This window comes from Henckelia pumila, unplaced genomic scaffold (assembly GCF_033568475.1).
Source record: "Henckelia pumila isolate YLH828 unplaced genomic scaffold, ASM3356847v2 CTG_466, whole genome shotgun sequence".
Classification (NCBI taxonomy): domain Eukaryota; kingdom Viridiplantae; phylum Streptophyta; class Magnoliopsida; order Lamiales; family Gesneriaceae; genus Henckelia; species Henckelia pumila.
The window spans coordinates 1317669-1337344 of NW_027331833.1; the positions used below are offsets into that span (position 1 = coordinate 1317669).

The following is a 19676-nucleotide window of genomic DNA, read 5'->3' on the forward strand; positions in this document are numbered from 1 at the left end:
GTTTTGGTTGTACACCATTAGTCCTTACTACTTGAGACATCATTGAGACTCTATATGCTAGTACTGTGCTTTGACTCGTTTATCGACTCTATTGGGGTCATCAGGTGTCGGGATTGGGTACAGTTACAACACATATAGGAGTCGATGCTTTGTTGTCAAGGATTCACCACATACTTGCGAGTGTGGATATCCTATGCGATCTGAGGAGATATTAGTGTGACGAATCTCTGGCCAGAGTACATGATGTGATTTAAGAAATGGTTTCTTAGTAGCGCATGCGATGTCACTATTTGATCTTCAAGATGCATTGCATAGTTATCGAATCTCGAGCGACTCTCGATATACCAATGGTTGTTGATTCGATCGGGATATATGGATGAAGGGACCGTACTGTACGCTAACCAAAATCTACTGGTTCTTATAGGCACTATCAGTGATACCTAGGGAATCATGGGGCGATGTTGCTAGGCGCTCATACCATGATTCGATGGGCAAGTCGGAAATTGTTGTTCCGAGTCACAAGGAGTTGTGAGCCCACGGCTAGCTGTATCCCTGAACCATTGAGGGTCACACAGTGTAATGGATTTTTAATCCCCGTTGAGATAGTTAAATTTAAAGAGTTAAATTTAATGAACGAAGAAGTTGGACTTCTTATTTAAGAGTAGAGGAGTAAGATTTCCTAAAATGACATAGGGATGACCATTTTTGGAAATCACTGAATTCGGATTCAGAAAAATTTATCTTGACTTTAAATGGTGCAGAAATGGTTTCTGTGCACATTGGTGAAATCGGTTTATCAATCGGAGTCACGATGAATTTTATATTAATTTCTGAACATGCGGGCTTTGCTTGTCGGGCTTGAACTTATGACTAATGGGCCCTAAGCTGTTAGTGGCCTACATTATAAATAAGTTATTGCAGTACAGAAATTACATACAATAGGTCACAATTTTCGAAAAACCCTAAGTAATTTTCTAAAAGGTGGCCGCCCCCTTCCCTCTCTCTGTCAGAAAAATCCAGCCTGTGATTTTGAATTACAGTCTGGTTTAACGAATCAAATTCGTTAATCTCTTCGTAGAAAACTTCTGATAGATTTTCTAGTGCAATCTATCAGAGGGATTAAATCTCTATTCGTGGACCTGATTGAAGAACAGTTCGTCCATCGGTTCCAGGGAGATACAACAAGAGCAGAGAAATCTGTTGGTGTCCAAAATCTCGATACGAGATTAAAGGTAAAAATTTTATAATTGTTATTTAAATTTTTACACACACGTAATTTAATCGTAAAGATTTGATACCCAATATGAAATCGTTCCATATAATAAATATTTTTTAAACTTCCGCTGCACCGGGTATCAATCTTGTTTGATCTGAAAGCCGCGTTCTACAACAGTGGTATCAGAGCCAGGTTGCTCAGATCAAGCGATTAATTAATCGATTGTACAAAAATTTTTAAGCCTCGGTTTTTGAAACAAAATAAATATTTTAAAAATAAAAAATATTTTTTTTCGGGCAAAAACCCGGGCAGCGCACGGCGCTGCGCAGGGCAGTGCTCGGCGCTGCCCAGGGCAGCGATCGTCGCTGCCCTAGGGGCAGCCGGGCTGCCCGGCCCGGGAACGTCCCGGGCGGCCCGCGGGAAAAATTATTTTTAATTTTTTAAAATTAAATTTTAATATGTTAAAATTCTATTTTTGGTCCGATCGAAAATTGTTTTGATTGGTCCACGAGGCGTCGGATCGAATTGTTCGAGTCCGAAAATTTTAAAATTGATTTTTGGATAAATTTGAATTTTTGGAAAATTTTAATATTTTATCCTTTAATTGAATTTTGAAATTAATTATTTTTGGTACAATTGATGATAAGATATGATCTTATGGATATATTGAGTAAAATATGATTTTATGTATAAAATTGAATTTTATAGATAAAATATGATTTTATTTGATAAAAAGATAAAATATGATTTTGTATGTAAAATAAGATTTTATGTATGAAATATGATTTTATCCTTTTAAATTTAAATTGCCATTGCATGTTATCCAATAAATTAATTTTAAATTAAATGTTATTGGATAAGGATGATCGATTGCCATGACCAATTTTGTAGGTGTATGTTAGGAATTTACATTTGTTTTTATTGTTGTTGGTTTTATTAATGGGCCTGGTTTATGGCCCAATATGAATGTCATATGTAATAAAAGTGGGCTTGGTTTATGGCCCGTTCCCACCCCTTAAAAATGTATCCCCTACTTGTCATTGTTATTTATTGTAAATACATTAGATTTAGTGGGAGATCAAGATTTGAAGATAGAGGTGGGCCCAGCAGACAATAAAGACAGAAGAAATGTAAATTGGAAGCAAATGTAATAGGATTGCATGGCATACTGCATATTACCTAAGATTGGACTAAGACTCGTGATTGGCAACCACGGGTCGATTAGAAATGGAATCGATCATCATATATAATATGTGATATTATAGTTGTATGCATGTTTTAGACATAATTGTGTGAATCCGACAAGCATACAAAACTTTAAAAATGATGAGACAAATTTTTATAATTAAAAATCCCTCATTTTAAATATGATTTAAAATTGATATCAAGATAAATAAAGGAAATTTAAATTTGTTTAAATGTTCCTACCTTCCATCAACGATCAATGTATGAGATGCTACCCGCGGATACGGTCCGGCTCATATTATTGGGGGGGCCCGTTCGTCGGAAAGCTGTACATTGGATCGACACATGTTGTAAGTTGGATGGAACTCCCATGGGATCGGCTCATATTATTGGGAGATCCACATGGCGACCGTCCATCACAACTTAATATTGATGGGTCATCTTGACATGTCACAATAATCGGCGTCATATTATTGGGCCCTTATTGGACATGAGGTAAAAACGTGGAGGTTGCTTTGGAAGCAATTGGGCTCTACCTTTTGAAAATTATGGTTGACTGATATTATTCGGGACTATAAGTTTGTCAATTGGACTCCATGTTCTCACTAAGGAAAACAATTTCCCGTTTTCACTAGAGGGTAGTGAAATCGTTAAAATAGTGGGAGTGAGATTCATAAAATAAATTTCGCCTATTTTATGTCTTAGTAAATTGCTTAAACAATCACTGATATTTGTCTGTTTCTTTTCAGTATTTCATACAATGAATTCGCGTAATCCACTTTTCTCGATCCTCGAACAAAATAAGTTGACTGGCGCAAACTATACGGAATGGTTCCGTAAGTTGAAGATTGTCTTGACTTCGGAGAAGATGCTCTACGTGTTATAGAAATCTCCTCCGAAGGAAGCACCAGCTGACGTAAGTCCGGAGGAGTTAGCCAAGCTTGATACATGGTGGGACCATGATATCAAGACCAAATGCTATATGCAAGCCTCGATGTCTGATGAACTCCAGAGGCGATTTGAGGATACCGTGAATGCTGCTGACATTCACGTTCAACTCAAGGAACTTTTTGGGGCTCAATCGAGGGCTGAAAGGTTCGCTACTGTAAAGGAGCTAATGACGTGTCACATGCGTGAAGGGACTTCGGTCCGTGATCATGGGGTACGAGTGATTTGGCTCATACAGAAGTTGGTAACCCTTGATTTGGTGTTGGAGCATGAACTCAACGTGGACTTACTACTTCTGTCTCTTCCTTCTTCGTTTGACGGATTTGTGGTAAATTTCAATATGAACAAGATAGAGGCCTCCCTTGAAGAGATGGTCAATATGCTTGTGACATATGAATCCACATTAAACAAGGATAAACCGGCTTTCTTGGTGGGCTCCTCTTCTTCTGCTAAGAAGGGGCCAAGTACGAAGGGTAAGAAACGTTCTGCCCCACCCAAGAAAATCAAACCCGAGAAGAAGTACAAGACAAAGGCTTCAAACATGGAAAAATCCAAGGATGTTTGCCATTACTGCAAGAAGCTCGGTCATTGGAAGCGTAACTGCAAGGAATATCTAGAGCAGTTGCGAACTGCAAAGGGTATGTTCTATATTGAAATAAATGTTTCACTTAATACTACTTCTTGGGTATTGGATACCGGATGTGGATCTCACATTTGCAATGATTTGCAGGTGATGACAAGAAGTCGCAGGCTTAGGATGGGTGAGACCCAGCTGAGGCTCGGAAATGGTTCCAGAGTTGAAGCAAAAGCCGTGGGAGATGTTTATTTAATTCTGCAGAACGGTTTTAAGTTACTTTTAAAAGATGTTTTATTTGTTCCGGATTTGATTAAAAACATTATTTCTGTTTCTATGCTTGATAGAGATGGTTATTCTTGCAATTTTGTGAATGAGATTTGCAATATTTACAAGAATGAATGTTTGATTGGAAATGGAAAACTTTGAAACGATCTATACAACTTAAAACTAAAAGACGTTCCAATAAATTATGTTGATAAACCGGCAACAACAAACAAAAGGAAAATTGATAGCCAAAACCCGGCAAACCTTTGGCACGCTAGGCTAGGTCATATTTCATCAAGGAGGATGAACAAGCTAGTGGGAGAGGGCATGTTTGATATGTCTGATATTAACTCTCTACCTACTTGTGAACCCTGCCTAAAAGGAAAAATGACTAAATCTCCTTTTAAGGGGAAACCTGAGCGTAGTCAAAATCTGTTGGATTTGATCCATACAGATGTTTGTGGTCCATTTAAAGTTGGGACTCAATATGGCCACACCTACTTCATTACCTTTACTGATGATTATTCAAGGTATGGGTATTTATATTTAATGAAATATAAGTCTGAAGCATTTGAAAAGTTCAAAGAATTCAAGGCTGAAGTAAAAAACAAGCTAGGTAAAAGTATTAAAGCACTTCGATCGGATCGAGGTGGATAATACTTGAGTACCGAGTTTTTGGACTATCTGAAAGAGAATGAGATTCTCTCTCAGTGGACTCCTTCTATGACACCACAGCTTAATGGTGTATCGGAGCGTCGTAATCGAACTTTGTTGGACATGGTTCGATCCATGATGAGCTTCACTGAGCTTCCACCTTCGTTTTGGGGCTATGCGCTTGAAACGGCGGTATTATTGTTGAACAACGTCCACACTAAAGCAGTGGACAAAACACCATACGAGTTATGGAATGGCAAAGCTCCTAAGTATTCGTACTTGAGGATTTGGGGATGTCCTGCTTACGTGAAGCGGACAGTGGGAGATAAGTTGGATAGTCGATCCAGCTTATGTTATTTTGTAGGGTATCCGAAGAATTCAATCGGATATTATTTCTATTATCCTGCTGAAACAAAGGTGTTTGTTTCAAGGAATGCCACCTTCTTGGAGAAGGAGTTCTTATTGGATAAGAAAGGCGAGATGATGGAACTCGAAGAAATTCGAGAAGAACCCGAAATACAAAATAACGATCCTACACCTCAGGAACCATTGCTGGACACGGCTGTACCTAGAAGATCCGAGAGGACTTCTAGACCTCCTATTCGATATGGTCTTCTTCTTGAAGGGGATCAAGATGAACCCGATGTTGGATGTGATCCAAGAAACTTCAAGGAAGCAATTTCTGATGCGGATTCAAATTTATGGCTAGAAGCTATGCAGTCGGAAATAGATTCGATGCATACAAATCAAGTTTGGTCTTTAGTAGATCCTCCCGATGGAATTGTTCCAATAGGGTGTAAATGGATCTACAAGAGAAAGCTTGGGCCTGATGGTAAGGTATTGACCTACAAGGCGCGATTGGTGGCAAAAGGTTATACTCAAAGACAAGGAGTTGACTATGATGAAACCTTTTCACCAGTTGCGATGTTCAAGTCCATAAGAATCCTTATTGCCATAGCTGCATGGTATGACTATGAGATATGACAAATGGATGTGAAGACTGCTTTTCTTAATGGAGACATTAAGGAAGAAATCTATATGAAGCAGCCTGAGGGGTTCACATCCATGGGAAGCGAGCATAAGGTATGCAAGCTTCAGAGATCAATTTATGGTCTAAAACAAGCATCAAGAAGTTGGAACCAGAAATTTGATGAAACAATAAAAGATTTTGGTTTCATCAAGAATCCGGAGGAACCATGCGTGTACAAGAAAGTAGTTAAGGATGCTGTGACATTCTTAGTACTTTATGTTGATGACATCCTACTCATTGGGAATGATGTAGGGATGTTGCAGTCAACAAAGATATGGTTATCAGGTAGATTCTCGATGAAGGATTTGGGTGAGGCATCCTATATTCTTGGGATACAGATCTATAGAGATAGATCTAAGAGAATGATAGGACTCACTCAATCAACCTACATCGACACCATATTGAAACGGTTTTCAATGGATGGGTCCAAGAGAGGACATCTACCCATGTGTCATGGAGTTTCTCTATCCAAGTCTATGTGTCCCAAGACTGATGAAGAGATAGAGAAAATGACACATGTACCATATGCATCAGCCATAGGTAGTATCATGTATGGGATGATATCTACCAGACCGGATGTAGCATTTGCTCTGAGTGTCACGAGCAGATATCAAGCTAATCCCGGTCAAATGCATTGGAAAGCCGTGAAGGACATTCTTAAGTACTTACGAAGGACTAAGAATATGTTCATGGTATATGGAGGAAGAGAACTAAATTGGAAGGCTATACCGACTCTAGCTTCCAAAGTGACGTGGATGACTCGAAGTCAACCTCTGGATTTGTGTTCATGCTCAATGGCGGTGCTGTCTCTTGGAAGAGTTCCAAGCAGGACACCACAGCGGATTCCACCACTGAAGCTGAATACATTGCAGCATCAGCTGCTGCTAAAGAGGCCGTTTGGATGAGGAATTTCGTCCAAGATTTGGGCGTCATTCCTGAAGTTGTTGGTCCAGTCCCGGTGTACTGTGACAACACGGGTGCCGTTGCTCAGGCAAAGGAACCAAGGTCTCATCAAAGATCCAAACACGTACTGAGGAAATACCACATCATCCGGGAGATTGTGGAAAGAGGAGACATCACTGTCGAAAGAGTGGCTTCTGCAGACAATATCGCTGATCCACTTACTAAGCCCTTGCCAGGACCATTATTTGACAAACATCGCGAAGCAATGGGTCTACGTAGTATGACTAGTTGGCTATAGGGCAAGTGGGAGATTGAAAGAGTGGGTGCCCGGTGAGCCAACTTGTGGCTAAGGGCTTTGATGACTCTTTGTATAAACAATCTTTTGTTTAATATAATTTACACTTTTATTAATGGCAATGACTTTATCTTTCTTCATATTGTTATATTGTGATATACTATTGTTGTTTTGATAAAGACCTTGAATATACTATAGTGTATGTAAGATGTGGTAGGACAATGGGATGTCTATCATGAAACACATCTTATAGTCACTGTATATTCTAAACTGTTCCTAGTCGATTGAGCCGTCCGATAATAAGGATAAGGATCGCTCGAGCTTGAGACTAGCATTTGCGATGCAGAGTACCACGTTTCATTGGTAAGGAACATAGAGATGTTCGAAGCATGCAAATGGATATTCATATGATGAATGATCGAACTACCCTATCCGGACTTTCCAAGTGGTTATCACTTATCGAGTGGATATAGTCCGCGGTTTTGGTTGTACACCATTAGTCCTTACTACTTGAGACATCATTGAGACTCTATATGCTAGTACTGTGCTTTGACTCGTTTACCGACTCTATTGGGGTCATCAGGTGTCGGGATTGGGTACAGTTACAACACATATAGGAGTCGATGCTTTGTTGTCAAGGATTCACCACATACTTGCGAGTGTGGATATCCTATGCGATCTGAGGAGATATTAGTGTGACGAATCTCTGGCCAGAGTACATGATGTGATTTAAGAAATGGTTTCTTAGTAGCGCATGCGATGTCACTATTTGATCTTCAAGATGCATTGCATAGTTATCGAATCTCGAGCGACTCTCGATATACCAATGGTTGTTGATTCGATCGGGATATATGGATGAAGGGACCGTACTGTACGCTAACCAAAATCTACTGGTTCTTATAGGCACTATCAGTTATACCTAGGGAATCATGGGGCGATGTTGCTAGGCGCTCATACCATGATTCGATGGGCAAGTCGGAAATTGTTGTTCCGAGTCACAAGGAGTTGTGAGCCCACGGCTAGCTGTATCCCTGAACCATTGAGGGTCACACAGTGTAATGGATTTTTAATCCCCGTTGAGATAGTTAAATTTAAAGAGTTAAATTTAATGAACGAAGAAGTTGGACTTCTTATTTAAGAGTAGAGGAGTAAGATTTCCTAAAATGACATAGGGATGGCCATTTTTGGAAATCACTGAATTCGGATTCAGAAAAATTTATCTTGACTTTAAATGGTGCAGAAATGGTTTCTGTGCACATTGGTGAAATCGGTTTATCAATCGGAGTCACGATGAATTTTATATTAATTTCTGAACATGCGGGCTTTGCTTGTCGGGCTTGAACTTATGACTAATGGGCCCTAAGCTGTTAGTGGACTACATTATAAATAAGTTATTGCAGTATAGAAATTACATACAATAGGTCACAATTTTCGAAAAACCCTAAGTAATTTTCTAAAAGGTGGCCGCCCCCTTCCCTCTCTCTGTCAGAAAAATCCAGCCTGTGATTTTGAATTACAGTCTGGTTTAACGAATCAAATTCGTTAATCTCTTCGTAGAAAACTTCTGATAGATTTTCTAGTGCAATCTATCAGAGGGATTAAATCTCTATTCGTGGACCTGATTGAAGAACAGTTCGTCCATCGGTTCCAGGGAGATACAACAAGAGCAGAGAAATCTGTTGGTGTCCAAAATCTCGATACGAGATTAAAGGTAAAAATTTTATAATTGTTATTTAAATTTTTACACACACGTAATTTAATCGTAAAGATTTGATACCCAATATGGAATCGTTCCATATAATAAATATTTTTTAAACTTCCGCTGCACCGGGTATCAATCTTGTTTGATCTGAAAGCCGCGTTCTACAACAATGCACCCTTCAGGCCGGTTACGATTGCAAACATAACCTTTCAAAATTTTTATGTATCTTTCAAATGGGTACATGTGTCTACACCCAACCGGTCCACACAATTTGACCTCCCGTACAAGATGAACAGTTAAATGAATCATTATATCAAAAAATGAAGGGGGGAAATATTTTTCAGGTAAACACAATATCATCACAATCTCTCTTTGTAGTTCATCTAACTTCTGGACATCTATCACTTTACTATACAACAATTTGAAGAAGAAACACAACCGAATCACAACATATCTGACATGTTTTGGCAAAATGCCGCGGATGGCCACGGGAAGCAATTGTTGCATTAAAGTGTGATAGTCGTGTGACTTAAGGCAAACCAGTTTCAAGTCCTTTACCGACACAAGATTTTTAAAATTTGATGAGTAACCTGCTGGGACCTTTATTCCTGCCAGAGAATTGCAAAAACTTTTTTTCTCATCCTTACTTAGTGTGTAACAGGCTGCTGGCAAAAACGTTCTTTTCTCCCCCATCATTGGTGCCAATTCAGTCCTTACATTCATTTCCAAAAGGTCTAATCTTGATGCTAATCCATCCTTTGTTTTTCCCGGAATGTCAAGTAACGTGCCAATGAGACTTTCACAAACATTTTTTTCAATGTGCATCACATCAAGAACATGACGAACATGCAAATGTTTCCAATACTCAAGTTCAAAGAATATTGATTCTTTTTCCAGCACGGTTTTCCATCATCCGGATTTGACTGAGGCTTCTTGGTCAGTTTTCCGGGTTGATAACTAATTTTTTCAACTCTTTCCAATACTTCATGGCCACTCAATGGATTTGGTGCGGGGTTAAACTCTTGATTCCCATTAAATGTCTTCTTTTGCCTTCGATAAGGATGATTTAAAGGTAAAAACCTTCGATGACCTGTATATGACATTTTTCTACTATGCTTCAACCTTGTTGAGTATGTATTTTCTGCACAAATAGGACATGCATGATATCCTTTCACTACACATCCTGACATGTTCCCATATGCAGGGAAATCATTGATTGTCCATAGTAAGACAGCTTTAAGAGAGAAACTTTCTTCTTGATATGCATCATATGATTCAACACCTGTATCCCAAAGGCATTTTAGGTCATCAATTAGAGGTGCCAAGTACACATCAATATCATTGCCCGGTTGTCTAGGACCAGATATCAACAAAGTAAGCATCACAAATTTTCTCTTCATACACAACCATGGAGGAAGATTGTATGTGATCATTAAAACTGGCCAACAACTATATGCAGAACTCATCAAACTGTGGGGATTGACTCCGTCTGCTGATATTGCCAATCTAAGATTTCTTGGCTCAGATGCAAAATCTGGCCACTTGTGATCAACTAATTTCCAACAAGGTGCATCAGCTGGATGTCATAGGTATCCATCACGAATTCTTTTATCAGATTGTCAAGTTAACTCCTTGGATATCATCTTATTCCGAAACATTCTTTGAAATCTTGGAATGGGAGGAAAATACCATAAGACCTTTGCCGGAACACCTTTTACTTTAGAATTGTTGCCCACCTTCCACCTTGACGTTCCACAAGGAGGGCAATTGGCAAAATCTTCATACTCCTTCCGGTATAAGATACAATCATTAGGGCAAGCATGAATTCAAACATAATCCATTCCTAATGCACGTAAGCTTTTATTTTCATCATACAAAGACAAAGGCAATTCGTTTTTATCTGGAAGCATTTCTCCAAACAGAAGAAGCATATCGGTGAAACTTTTATCACTCCAACTATACTTTGCCTTCAAGTTAAATAATTTCACAATTGCAGATAACTTTGTGAATTTAGTACATCCAGGATATAAAGGTTTCTCAGCATCTTCTAGTAACTTAGTGAATTGATTTGGATTCTCAACATAACTATCATATACATCCTGTACTATATCTACCGGTTCCTCAGCAAAAGTTTTGTGCACACCTTGACTTGCTCGAACATTATCATTCATTGAGTTCCTACTCGTACATCTTTCTCCATGCCATATCCATGTGTGGTATGTCAAATCTATCCCATTACTGTACAAATGTGCTCTTATAGTTTGAACATTTTTCTTTTTTATATTACCACATTTTGCACATGGGCAAGGGATTGCATCAGGATCATCGACGTTCTTCAATGCAAATTTCAAGAAAGACTCTACTCCAATATCATATTCAGGTGATAATCTATTCTTTGACATCCATTCTTTATCCATTTCTGATATAACCAATCAGCAAAAAATTATTAAACACCTACCTTCAAAAAATTGTAGGTCATACAACAAGATCTTAACACCATAATATATAAACTCACTTTTTATAGTGTGAGTTTATAAGAGAATAAAAGGCATACACTCATGTTCCTCATTATGCATGATCAACCAAGGAAAGGAAAATATGAAATCACCAACTTTTGCACATCAACGTTATACACATTATATATATATATATATATAGTATATCCACAAAACCAATTATAAGCATTGTGTTCTGTTTCTCTAAGAACTTTGACTAGTGGATACCAAAATGTTTGTAGCAAGATTAAAAATGATTTCAGTGGCATATATGCATATCGAACAGCTAGTATATGACAATCATATATGCATATCGAACAGCTAGTATATAACAACCATATTCACAATTAGAATGAAGATATTAGCTTAATTAGATATCAGAGACGGAAAATATTCTTATAATCATACAAAATAAGATTATAGAGATTCTCGACATGACACTGTTTATTGCTAATTAACATGTGGCATCATATCAGCACTTTGACCGGCGGAGAAATTAAAAGAAGAGTACATACTGAATGAATTAATTAAAGTGGGTAGAAGAAAGTCAATTTATCGTTGTATATAGATCAATAATTATTTAAAGAGACTAATTTTACTTTTTCAAGATGAAAATAATATTTTACTAATAATCTTGGGTATCATTAATCTTCAAATTAATTAAGTGAATCCTTTCTCCTTCGACATAACTAATTGACAATGCTTAAATCCAAATGGCCATTGAATATATTAGATAGTGGGAACATCTACCCATCGAGAAAATTAAGGAAACAACTTAAGGAATTAAAATGGTTTACGTAAGCTGGGAAACTCCAAAGCTGGGAAAGCATCCACCTCTAAGTGTACAAAGCAAAACAGTCATACGTCGTCTGAGGATAGTATTTCGGGAGAGGGAGAAAGTGTAGCAGAGATGGTATCGAGGGTAATCAAGCCAAATGATTTAAATCTCATACATCTTAGTGGTTTGACACATAGGGATGCTTTGATTTCTAACACGGTGGAAAAAGATCATGTCATCGGCTCTAAACTTACCGTGGAGGATAGTGTGCTGCTAGAAGATCACCATAGTCATGAGATGAAAGGGACGCTGCATCCACAAGAGAGCAGGGAACGTGGTAGTAATGAAATCATCAATGAGGTGGGCCAAACGCAAGACTTTAGTCACCAAGAAGGTAACATGCATGTCAATAAAAAATGGAAACGGTTGTCAAGAGATAAGAAGAACAAAATGGCAGATCAAATTAATAAATGCAATCTTGCTAGCAAGTCCGAAGGGCTATTTGTGGACCAAGATTCTGAACACAATATGTCTTCTAATAAGAGGACTGCTGGAACAGATGGGGTAACAAGTCTACATATTACAATCGACCCCACGAACAAAAACCGGTTAAAACCATCAAGTTGGCCAGTTTGATTTTCAGTTTCATAAGCATGCTCATTGCTCTGATGAGTGATGTATATAACCATCATTAACCGAATGAGTAACGATATTTAGGTAGGCTTCATACTTACCTAGTGCGTGCATAGTGCTGGCGATTCACTAGCCAATGGTTAACAATAGACACATCATCCTGCACGTATGGGGGAGACGCCATCAGAAACTAGTTATAAACTCTACACTGGTTGATTTGGAATTTCAATACAAGATGCATCATCGAGAAATCACGAGGTTTCAGATGAGCTATTTTCAATTGAAAAAAAAAACAGAGATTTAAGTTTATTTTTAAAACAGAGAATGTCACAATACCTTTTCACCTTTGATTCTATGGCAGAAGCTCGACCCGATAATCCTCCACTACAAATTCTTCGATGAAATTTCCAAACGGCGAAGCTCGACCCGATTAACGTAAATACCAGCAACAGAAACTCAAAATCGATTTAAGAAATGCGAGGCGATGGAAAATGACTGAGAAATAAGCTCCACCCGATTAATGCTTAGAGTCGATTACAGCGAAGGGGAAAACATAAAATCGAAACTGCCATAATCGATTCAAGAAAATGAGGGAAGCTTAGAATCGATTATAGGGAGATAGAAGATGATGTATGTGTCGATGAGTTTCTCTATGAGTTTACGGATTAGGGCATGGATTTGTGATTTTCCATCGATCAGCAATACAAGTGCCTTGACGCCAGCCCTAGCTTAGAGAAAAATGCCCATATATAATCACGGTACAAATTAAATGAAAAATGGGCAGCCTTATAAAAAAAATAAAAAAAGTTTCATAGACTACGGTAAATAACAACCGTAGTCTATTCATAAAAAAAATATTCATAGACTACGGTATACAATAACTGTAGTCTATTTATTAAAAACAATGCTCATAAACTACGGTATAAAATAATCGTAGTCTATTTATTTTAAAAAAAACTCTCATAGACTACGGTCCAAAATAACCGTAGTCTATTTATTAAAAAAAACCGCTCATAGACTACGGTCCAAAATAACCGTAGTCTATTTATTAAAAAAAAAACGCTCATAGACTACGGTTTATAAAAACCGATGTTGCAGAGCACAAACCACTACGGTTTTTAGAAAACCGTAGTCTTAAATTTCAAAAAAATGCTCATTAACTACGGTTTTTGTAAAAACCGTAGTTAAATGTAAAAAGACTACGGTTTTAAACAAAACCGTAGTCTTTTTAGTGTAGTTTATTATCAAAATTCTTGTAGTGTGAATTTCGTAAGTTGTAAATCCAACTCATATGTATCATACAAATACATGAATTTTGATTAATATAACTTCTGCTTTAATTAAAAATCTGTTTAATGAAGTTCAGTCATGAGATAATAAAAACAGTAGCATCCATGCTTTTTTTTTTTCAAACATTAAATTGTTTTAAACCAAATATGCATGATGTGATCAATTTAATTCATGCATAGACAATAAAACAAAGAAAGACACCCCTAATTAACTGTAACATACATGATTGTCGAAAACTGGTATGCAAGGAAACCAAGATTGTTACATATTATGATTATCTTTGTTCTTAGATCAACAAAAGCAATAATTAATGTCATATATAAATATATATATACGCACTGGACACCATATGATTGATAAATATACGGTGGGTAGGTCTCATGCGCATGTGATATAGTCTCAGACTAGCATAGATATTTATCTGTAAGACGGGTCGACTGATCCGTATATAAAGCGAAAAATAATATTTTTCATGAGTTGGTCAATAAGAAGATTCGTTTAACAAAATTAAGTCATGAGACAATCATACAAAACTTTTTCATGTTAATAGATGTATGCATATTCTTGTGACAAGGTCGTAAAGGTACAACAATATCTCCAGGGATGGGGCTAGGATTTATGTCCAATGTAGCCAATAATATAATATAATTAATAAAGAAAAAAAGAGCACCGGTTGATCGATTGACAGTCAAAAATAATATTTTCTAAGGTTTGTACACAATCTACACACGCCCAGTAGCAACTGTTAATTGATTTTAAAATTCCAAAAAAATAACGAAGAATAGCACGCAGAGAACCCGCAATAAAAAAATTTGATAGAGAATATAAACTCTACATTAAAAAAATAAGCATGAATTCATTTCCGAGTGCAAAAATAACATAGAATTTTAAAACAATTGAATGATTGACTAACAATGAAGAAAAACCAAAACCTAAATTGTGGTGAAATTTTGGAATTTATGGAGAATATGGGAGGTGAAATAGTCTATATGAACTAGGATACCGTTTGGTTTCATGGATGTGATTATGAGAGATGAATAGAAATGTGATAAAAACATGATGAAATATGGATAAACATTAATACATATATATGAACAATATGTTGTTTTTTATGTTTTTAATTTTGTAGGATTATTGTGTTTATTATTATAGAATCTCTTAATTGCCCTTTCCAATTTTTACTCATCCTCCACTAATACCATAGTTGGAAGAGATTTTTCATCAAACTCATATATAATGTCATACCAGGCCATGAGATGATATTCATCATGAGTTAACAAAAAAATGAAAAAAACATAAGACGAGTAAAAATTTATGGATCATCTAACTTTCATTCAATGTAACAAACAATACCTAGATTCATTGTTAATCAAAGTATACGATGTTAGTGACTCGTGAGAACAAACACTGTACAGAAGGTTATTGACTGAATACTTGGATAATAATAAGAAGTAAAAATTAGAGTTTAAAATTTGAGTTTAAAAATTATAAATGAAAAAAAATTTGTTATTTTTTGGATCCATTATATATATCTGATCAGCTTGTGATAGTAGTATATAAAAATTTTATAATTTGTGTAAACAATTAAATATATATATATATATATATATATATATATATATATATATATATATATATTTGGACCCAGTATAAGCAACATCTCATATCCCGTGTCATATTAAAAAAAAAGCGACATTAATTAGCATGTTTGAAGATGAATTAAATGTCATTATGAGTAATAAATTAGCAAAACAAAAATTGAATGAGACGCTATGGTAAACAAACACTATAAAGTAGTTTTCAACAAAAAGGTATTTCATTCAGGAGACTCTGACTAATTACACGGCTAAAAGAAACTTTGGTAGCTTATAAAAAGTTGGAAAAACTATCATTAACCCTACTTAACTTTATATTTTCCTTTCATTGATCCACTCGATTTTATCCAAACACGGTTTCAATTATTATTATTACAATTGCCGCATGTGTTTCAGATTTGATGCCTTTTTCTTTTTTCTTTTTTTTTTTTTGAAAAAAAAGTTTGTATGGAGAATGTTCGAATTTTGTACATGAATACGTAGCATGCTATAAGTTATAAGTAATTTTAAGCTGCATGCAAAATAATTTTGTAATTTCAATTGTATTTTGTAATCATCATTATACATAGGACTGAGATATCGAACTAAAATACCGATTTTTTGGGATACCGTACCGAACTTTTTTTGAAATATAGACATTTTTTTGGTATATTGAATTTTTTTTTCAGTATCTATACGGTACCAATATGGATTTTTCCATATTAACATTTTAGAATTTCGATATCGATACCGGTATGAATTTTTTTCATGCCAATATTTTTTATACGATATACCGAAAACTCACCCCTAATTATACATATAGCATTTTTCTTTTTTTAGTTGCGAAAATTATGATTTTATACTTATAATTTGTCTATTTTCTGCTTTTTAATATCATATCATGAGTTTTTGAAGTTGCGGTTAATTTTACATCAATAAGTTTGATCCATTTTTTCACTTTCTGTCCAGGGACATAGCCAGAAAAAATTTTAATCTGGGACTGGCTGTCCCGATAAAAATTTAAAATAATATAAATTAAATATTTTATAAAATAATATAAATTTAATATTTTAAAAATAAAATATAAAAAATCTAATGTATAATTAAGGAATACTTTCAAAATATTTAATGATAAAAATATAAACTGCTGAAGATATGATATTTCAAGTGAACTAACTCGTGAAAATTCTTGGTGGTTGTAAAAGATATGATGTTTCACATATATAACATACTTATTTTTCCTCTTCAATATCAATATTCTTACAATGTACTCAAAAAAATATGATGTTTTAAGTAATATAGAGTAGATCATATATACCATGGAAAAAAAATCACACGTGAACGACTCAAAAAATATCTAATCAGTTATAATAAAAGAATGAGAAATTTTTTTGTAAAAAAAAAAAAGAATGAAGAAATTTTAAAATGCAAAAATATTTATTTCAAATGAAGAAAATGCAAAAATGACATAGAAAATTATAGAAACTAAATCATTTCAAAAATATATATATCAAAAAATCTGCATCACAATTATTTTCTAGAAATCCATGATTCCACACATCAATTAAATTAAGCGGTTAAAAAAACAAAATCTAATTTAAAAAAACACAAAAGTCCAGATAAAAATTGAGTGTTCGGAGCAAGTGAGAATAAACTTGAATGGAAAAATAAAAGAAGAAGAAGAAGAAGAATTGTTTCATATGCTTAATTCACTTTTTTTGAAAAATAATTTTATAAATCAAAAAGCGCACACCCCACAAATATATTTCAAAAAAAAAAAAGGCTTTACCAAGTCTACACAAATATGTTTTAGAAAATAGATTGAACTAAGTATTGGGCTAACCAAAAAAATTAAGCTGGGCTAATATAACAATTTTAACCTTAAATAATTAAATATACAATATAACTAATAATTTTTATTTTTTTTAGCACGAGCTGGAGCCCACCCCAGCCTTTGGGGTGGCTCCGTCCCTGTTTCTGTCTATTTTTTCACTAAATTATTGACGTGACATCGATAATTGATAACATGCACATAGTACGAGAACTTGGATTATTAATACTCTTGGTACGTGAAATCGACAACATGACTTTGGTCTTGTAAGTTGATATGTTTTGAATTTTAGTTTACGAATGGTCAAAATTTGATTTTCATCTAATAATTTAAAGAAAAAATTGCAAATTTGGTCATGTATATTTGTCACTTTGCGATTTTGGTCTTTTATGTTTTTATATTTTAGTTTTAGTCCTGCATGTTCCGATTTTTGGCAATTTAGGTCATTTTATTCAAAAATGCTTATGTGGCACTGTACACGTCAGCTCCACATCAGTACTGAATATTGGTGACACGTCAGTGTCACGTCGAAAAAAAGATTAAAATTGCTAAAACAATAAAGATAGCGGACTAAAACTGAAATCTGAAAATATAAAGGACTGAAATCGCAAAGTGACAAATATGCATGACCAAAAAAGCAATTTTTCCTAATTTAAAATTTTCTGTTTCGGATTTTTTTTCCCTCGAAATCATCAAATTCAACGACATTTTTTATTTGGCATCGAGCATCTCTTAGTAGTTCATATGGAGCAAATAAAGCTCATGTTACACATATTAAAATTCATATAAGCAAAAATAATTAAAGAGAAAAAAAAAACTTGAGCGCCACTTATCAATATTTCAACATAAGAGGAAATAATATTTTCATTTTGCTTAAGTAGTCGATTTTTTTTTACGGTATTATGTAGTCGATTTTAATATATGTAATATATGTTTTGGATTTTATTGTGACTTGTCAAATTTTTGGTGGTTCAAACTTCAAACCAGTAACAATTAAGCACAAAAAACTATTACAAACAAGAAAAGAAAAAAACTTGGCAAATATTTAATGTGGAACGTACATAATTAACGAATAACATATATAATAATTGTTCGATCTCTTAAAAAAACATATATAATAATTGTGTATTATGGGGTATATAATGCAATTCATTCTATAGCCTCTTCATTTATGTTGGTTTAGGATCAAAATTTTGCTCATTTATCCTCTCAAAAAAAATTTGTTCATTTATCCCAAGCACCAAGTGTGGATCACACTCTTAGTAGGGATACTTATTATATTTCAAACAATTTTTCTCCTGATAATAACACTCATTATGATACATGGTGAATTGAGCACGTGACATATCAACTTTGATATTAATTAAGAAATATTATATGTAAATGTTGTGTTACATATTCGATTTGAGATTACAAAATTATCTTTACAGTATTTTATTGACTTTCAATGTACGTATGTTATGTCCATCACTAATTAACAAGTTACCATAATTTGTAAGATCTATATATTTTTGGTTGACACAGTCAGTCATCATGTTAGGGACGTTATTGATGACTTCAATTCAAGATCACATCAGTAAATAGAAGTGAACTCGCATAAATCATCTTCTTATATATTCCTCAACTTTTAATGTTTATTTTTTTATTCACAATTTACAGTATAGAATTTGGTAATTTGATAGTTCTATCTTCTAACTAAGAATGTTGAAACAAATATATAAAGGAGAGATTATGATTTCATATATAAATGAAAAATATTAAACCATGTATATCAGTATATATATATATATATATATATATATATATATATATATATATATATATATAAAATATGGCACCACGGTCGTCGCTATCATATTCTGAAAGATTCACGGTGTATTTTTCCCCAAATTAAATTATTGTCGAATATAATTATTTCCACTGGTGGTGCCCTTTCTGCAATATTTCACTTTAGTACGAAACATCTACTGTTTTGAAAGAGTCAAGTCATTCCAATAGAAATAATCTCAATGTGCATGTAGTGTGTGTTCACACATATAAATGAGTAGGTGAATAATTTCATGGATCTATATATGTAATATATACGGATTGATTCGGTTTATGTACAATGAAAACTAATAATTTTGACATAAAAAATAATATTTTTTTATGAATCGGATCGATCGGATATCCATATGACAAAATTGATTTGACATGGGAGACTTTTGTGTATCCATGTGCACATAAAACTGTTTTTCGCCATAGGTAATGAAAAAGAAAACAGACCCTTTTGAGCTGATAAAATTGTCACACGCATGGCTC

At 34.8% G+C, this 19676-nt stretch overlaps 1 protein-coding gene across 1 annotated transcript; it reads right to left on the reverse strand.

Moving 5' to 3' along the window:
• Nucleotides 1–9598: 9598 nt before the first annotated feature.
• On the reverse strand, nt 9599–11191 carry LOC140872491 (uncharacterized). Its single transcript, XM_073275336.1, has 3 exons — nt 10607–11191; nt 10486–10561; nt 9599–10350 (listed from the first exon to the last, which is right to left on the reverse strand). The coding sequence occupies exons 1-3, from the start codon at nt 11189–11191 to the stop codon at nt 9599–9601; spliced, it is 1413 nt and encodes a 470-aa protein (XP_073131437.1).
• Between the last annotated feature and the right edge of the window lie 8485 nt (nt 11192–19676).

Excerpts from the sequence above, each read along its gene's own strand:
- LOC140872491 (XM_073275336.1), bottom strand. The coding sequence starts at position 11,191 with ATGGATAAAGAATGGATGTCAAAGAATAGATTATCACCTGAATATGAT. Across the intron at positions 10,562-10,606 it reads GTGCATTAGGAATGGATTAT|GAGTATGAAGATTTTGCCAA; the intron begins GTTTGAATTCAT and ends TTATACCGGAAG. Across the intron at positions 10,351-10,485 it reads CAACAATTCTAAAGTAAAAG|CTGATGCACCTTGTTGGAAA; the intron begins GTGTTCCGGCAA and ends TATGACATCCAG.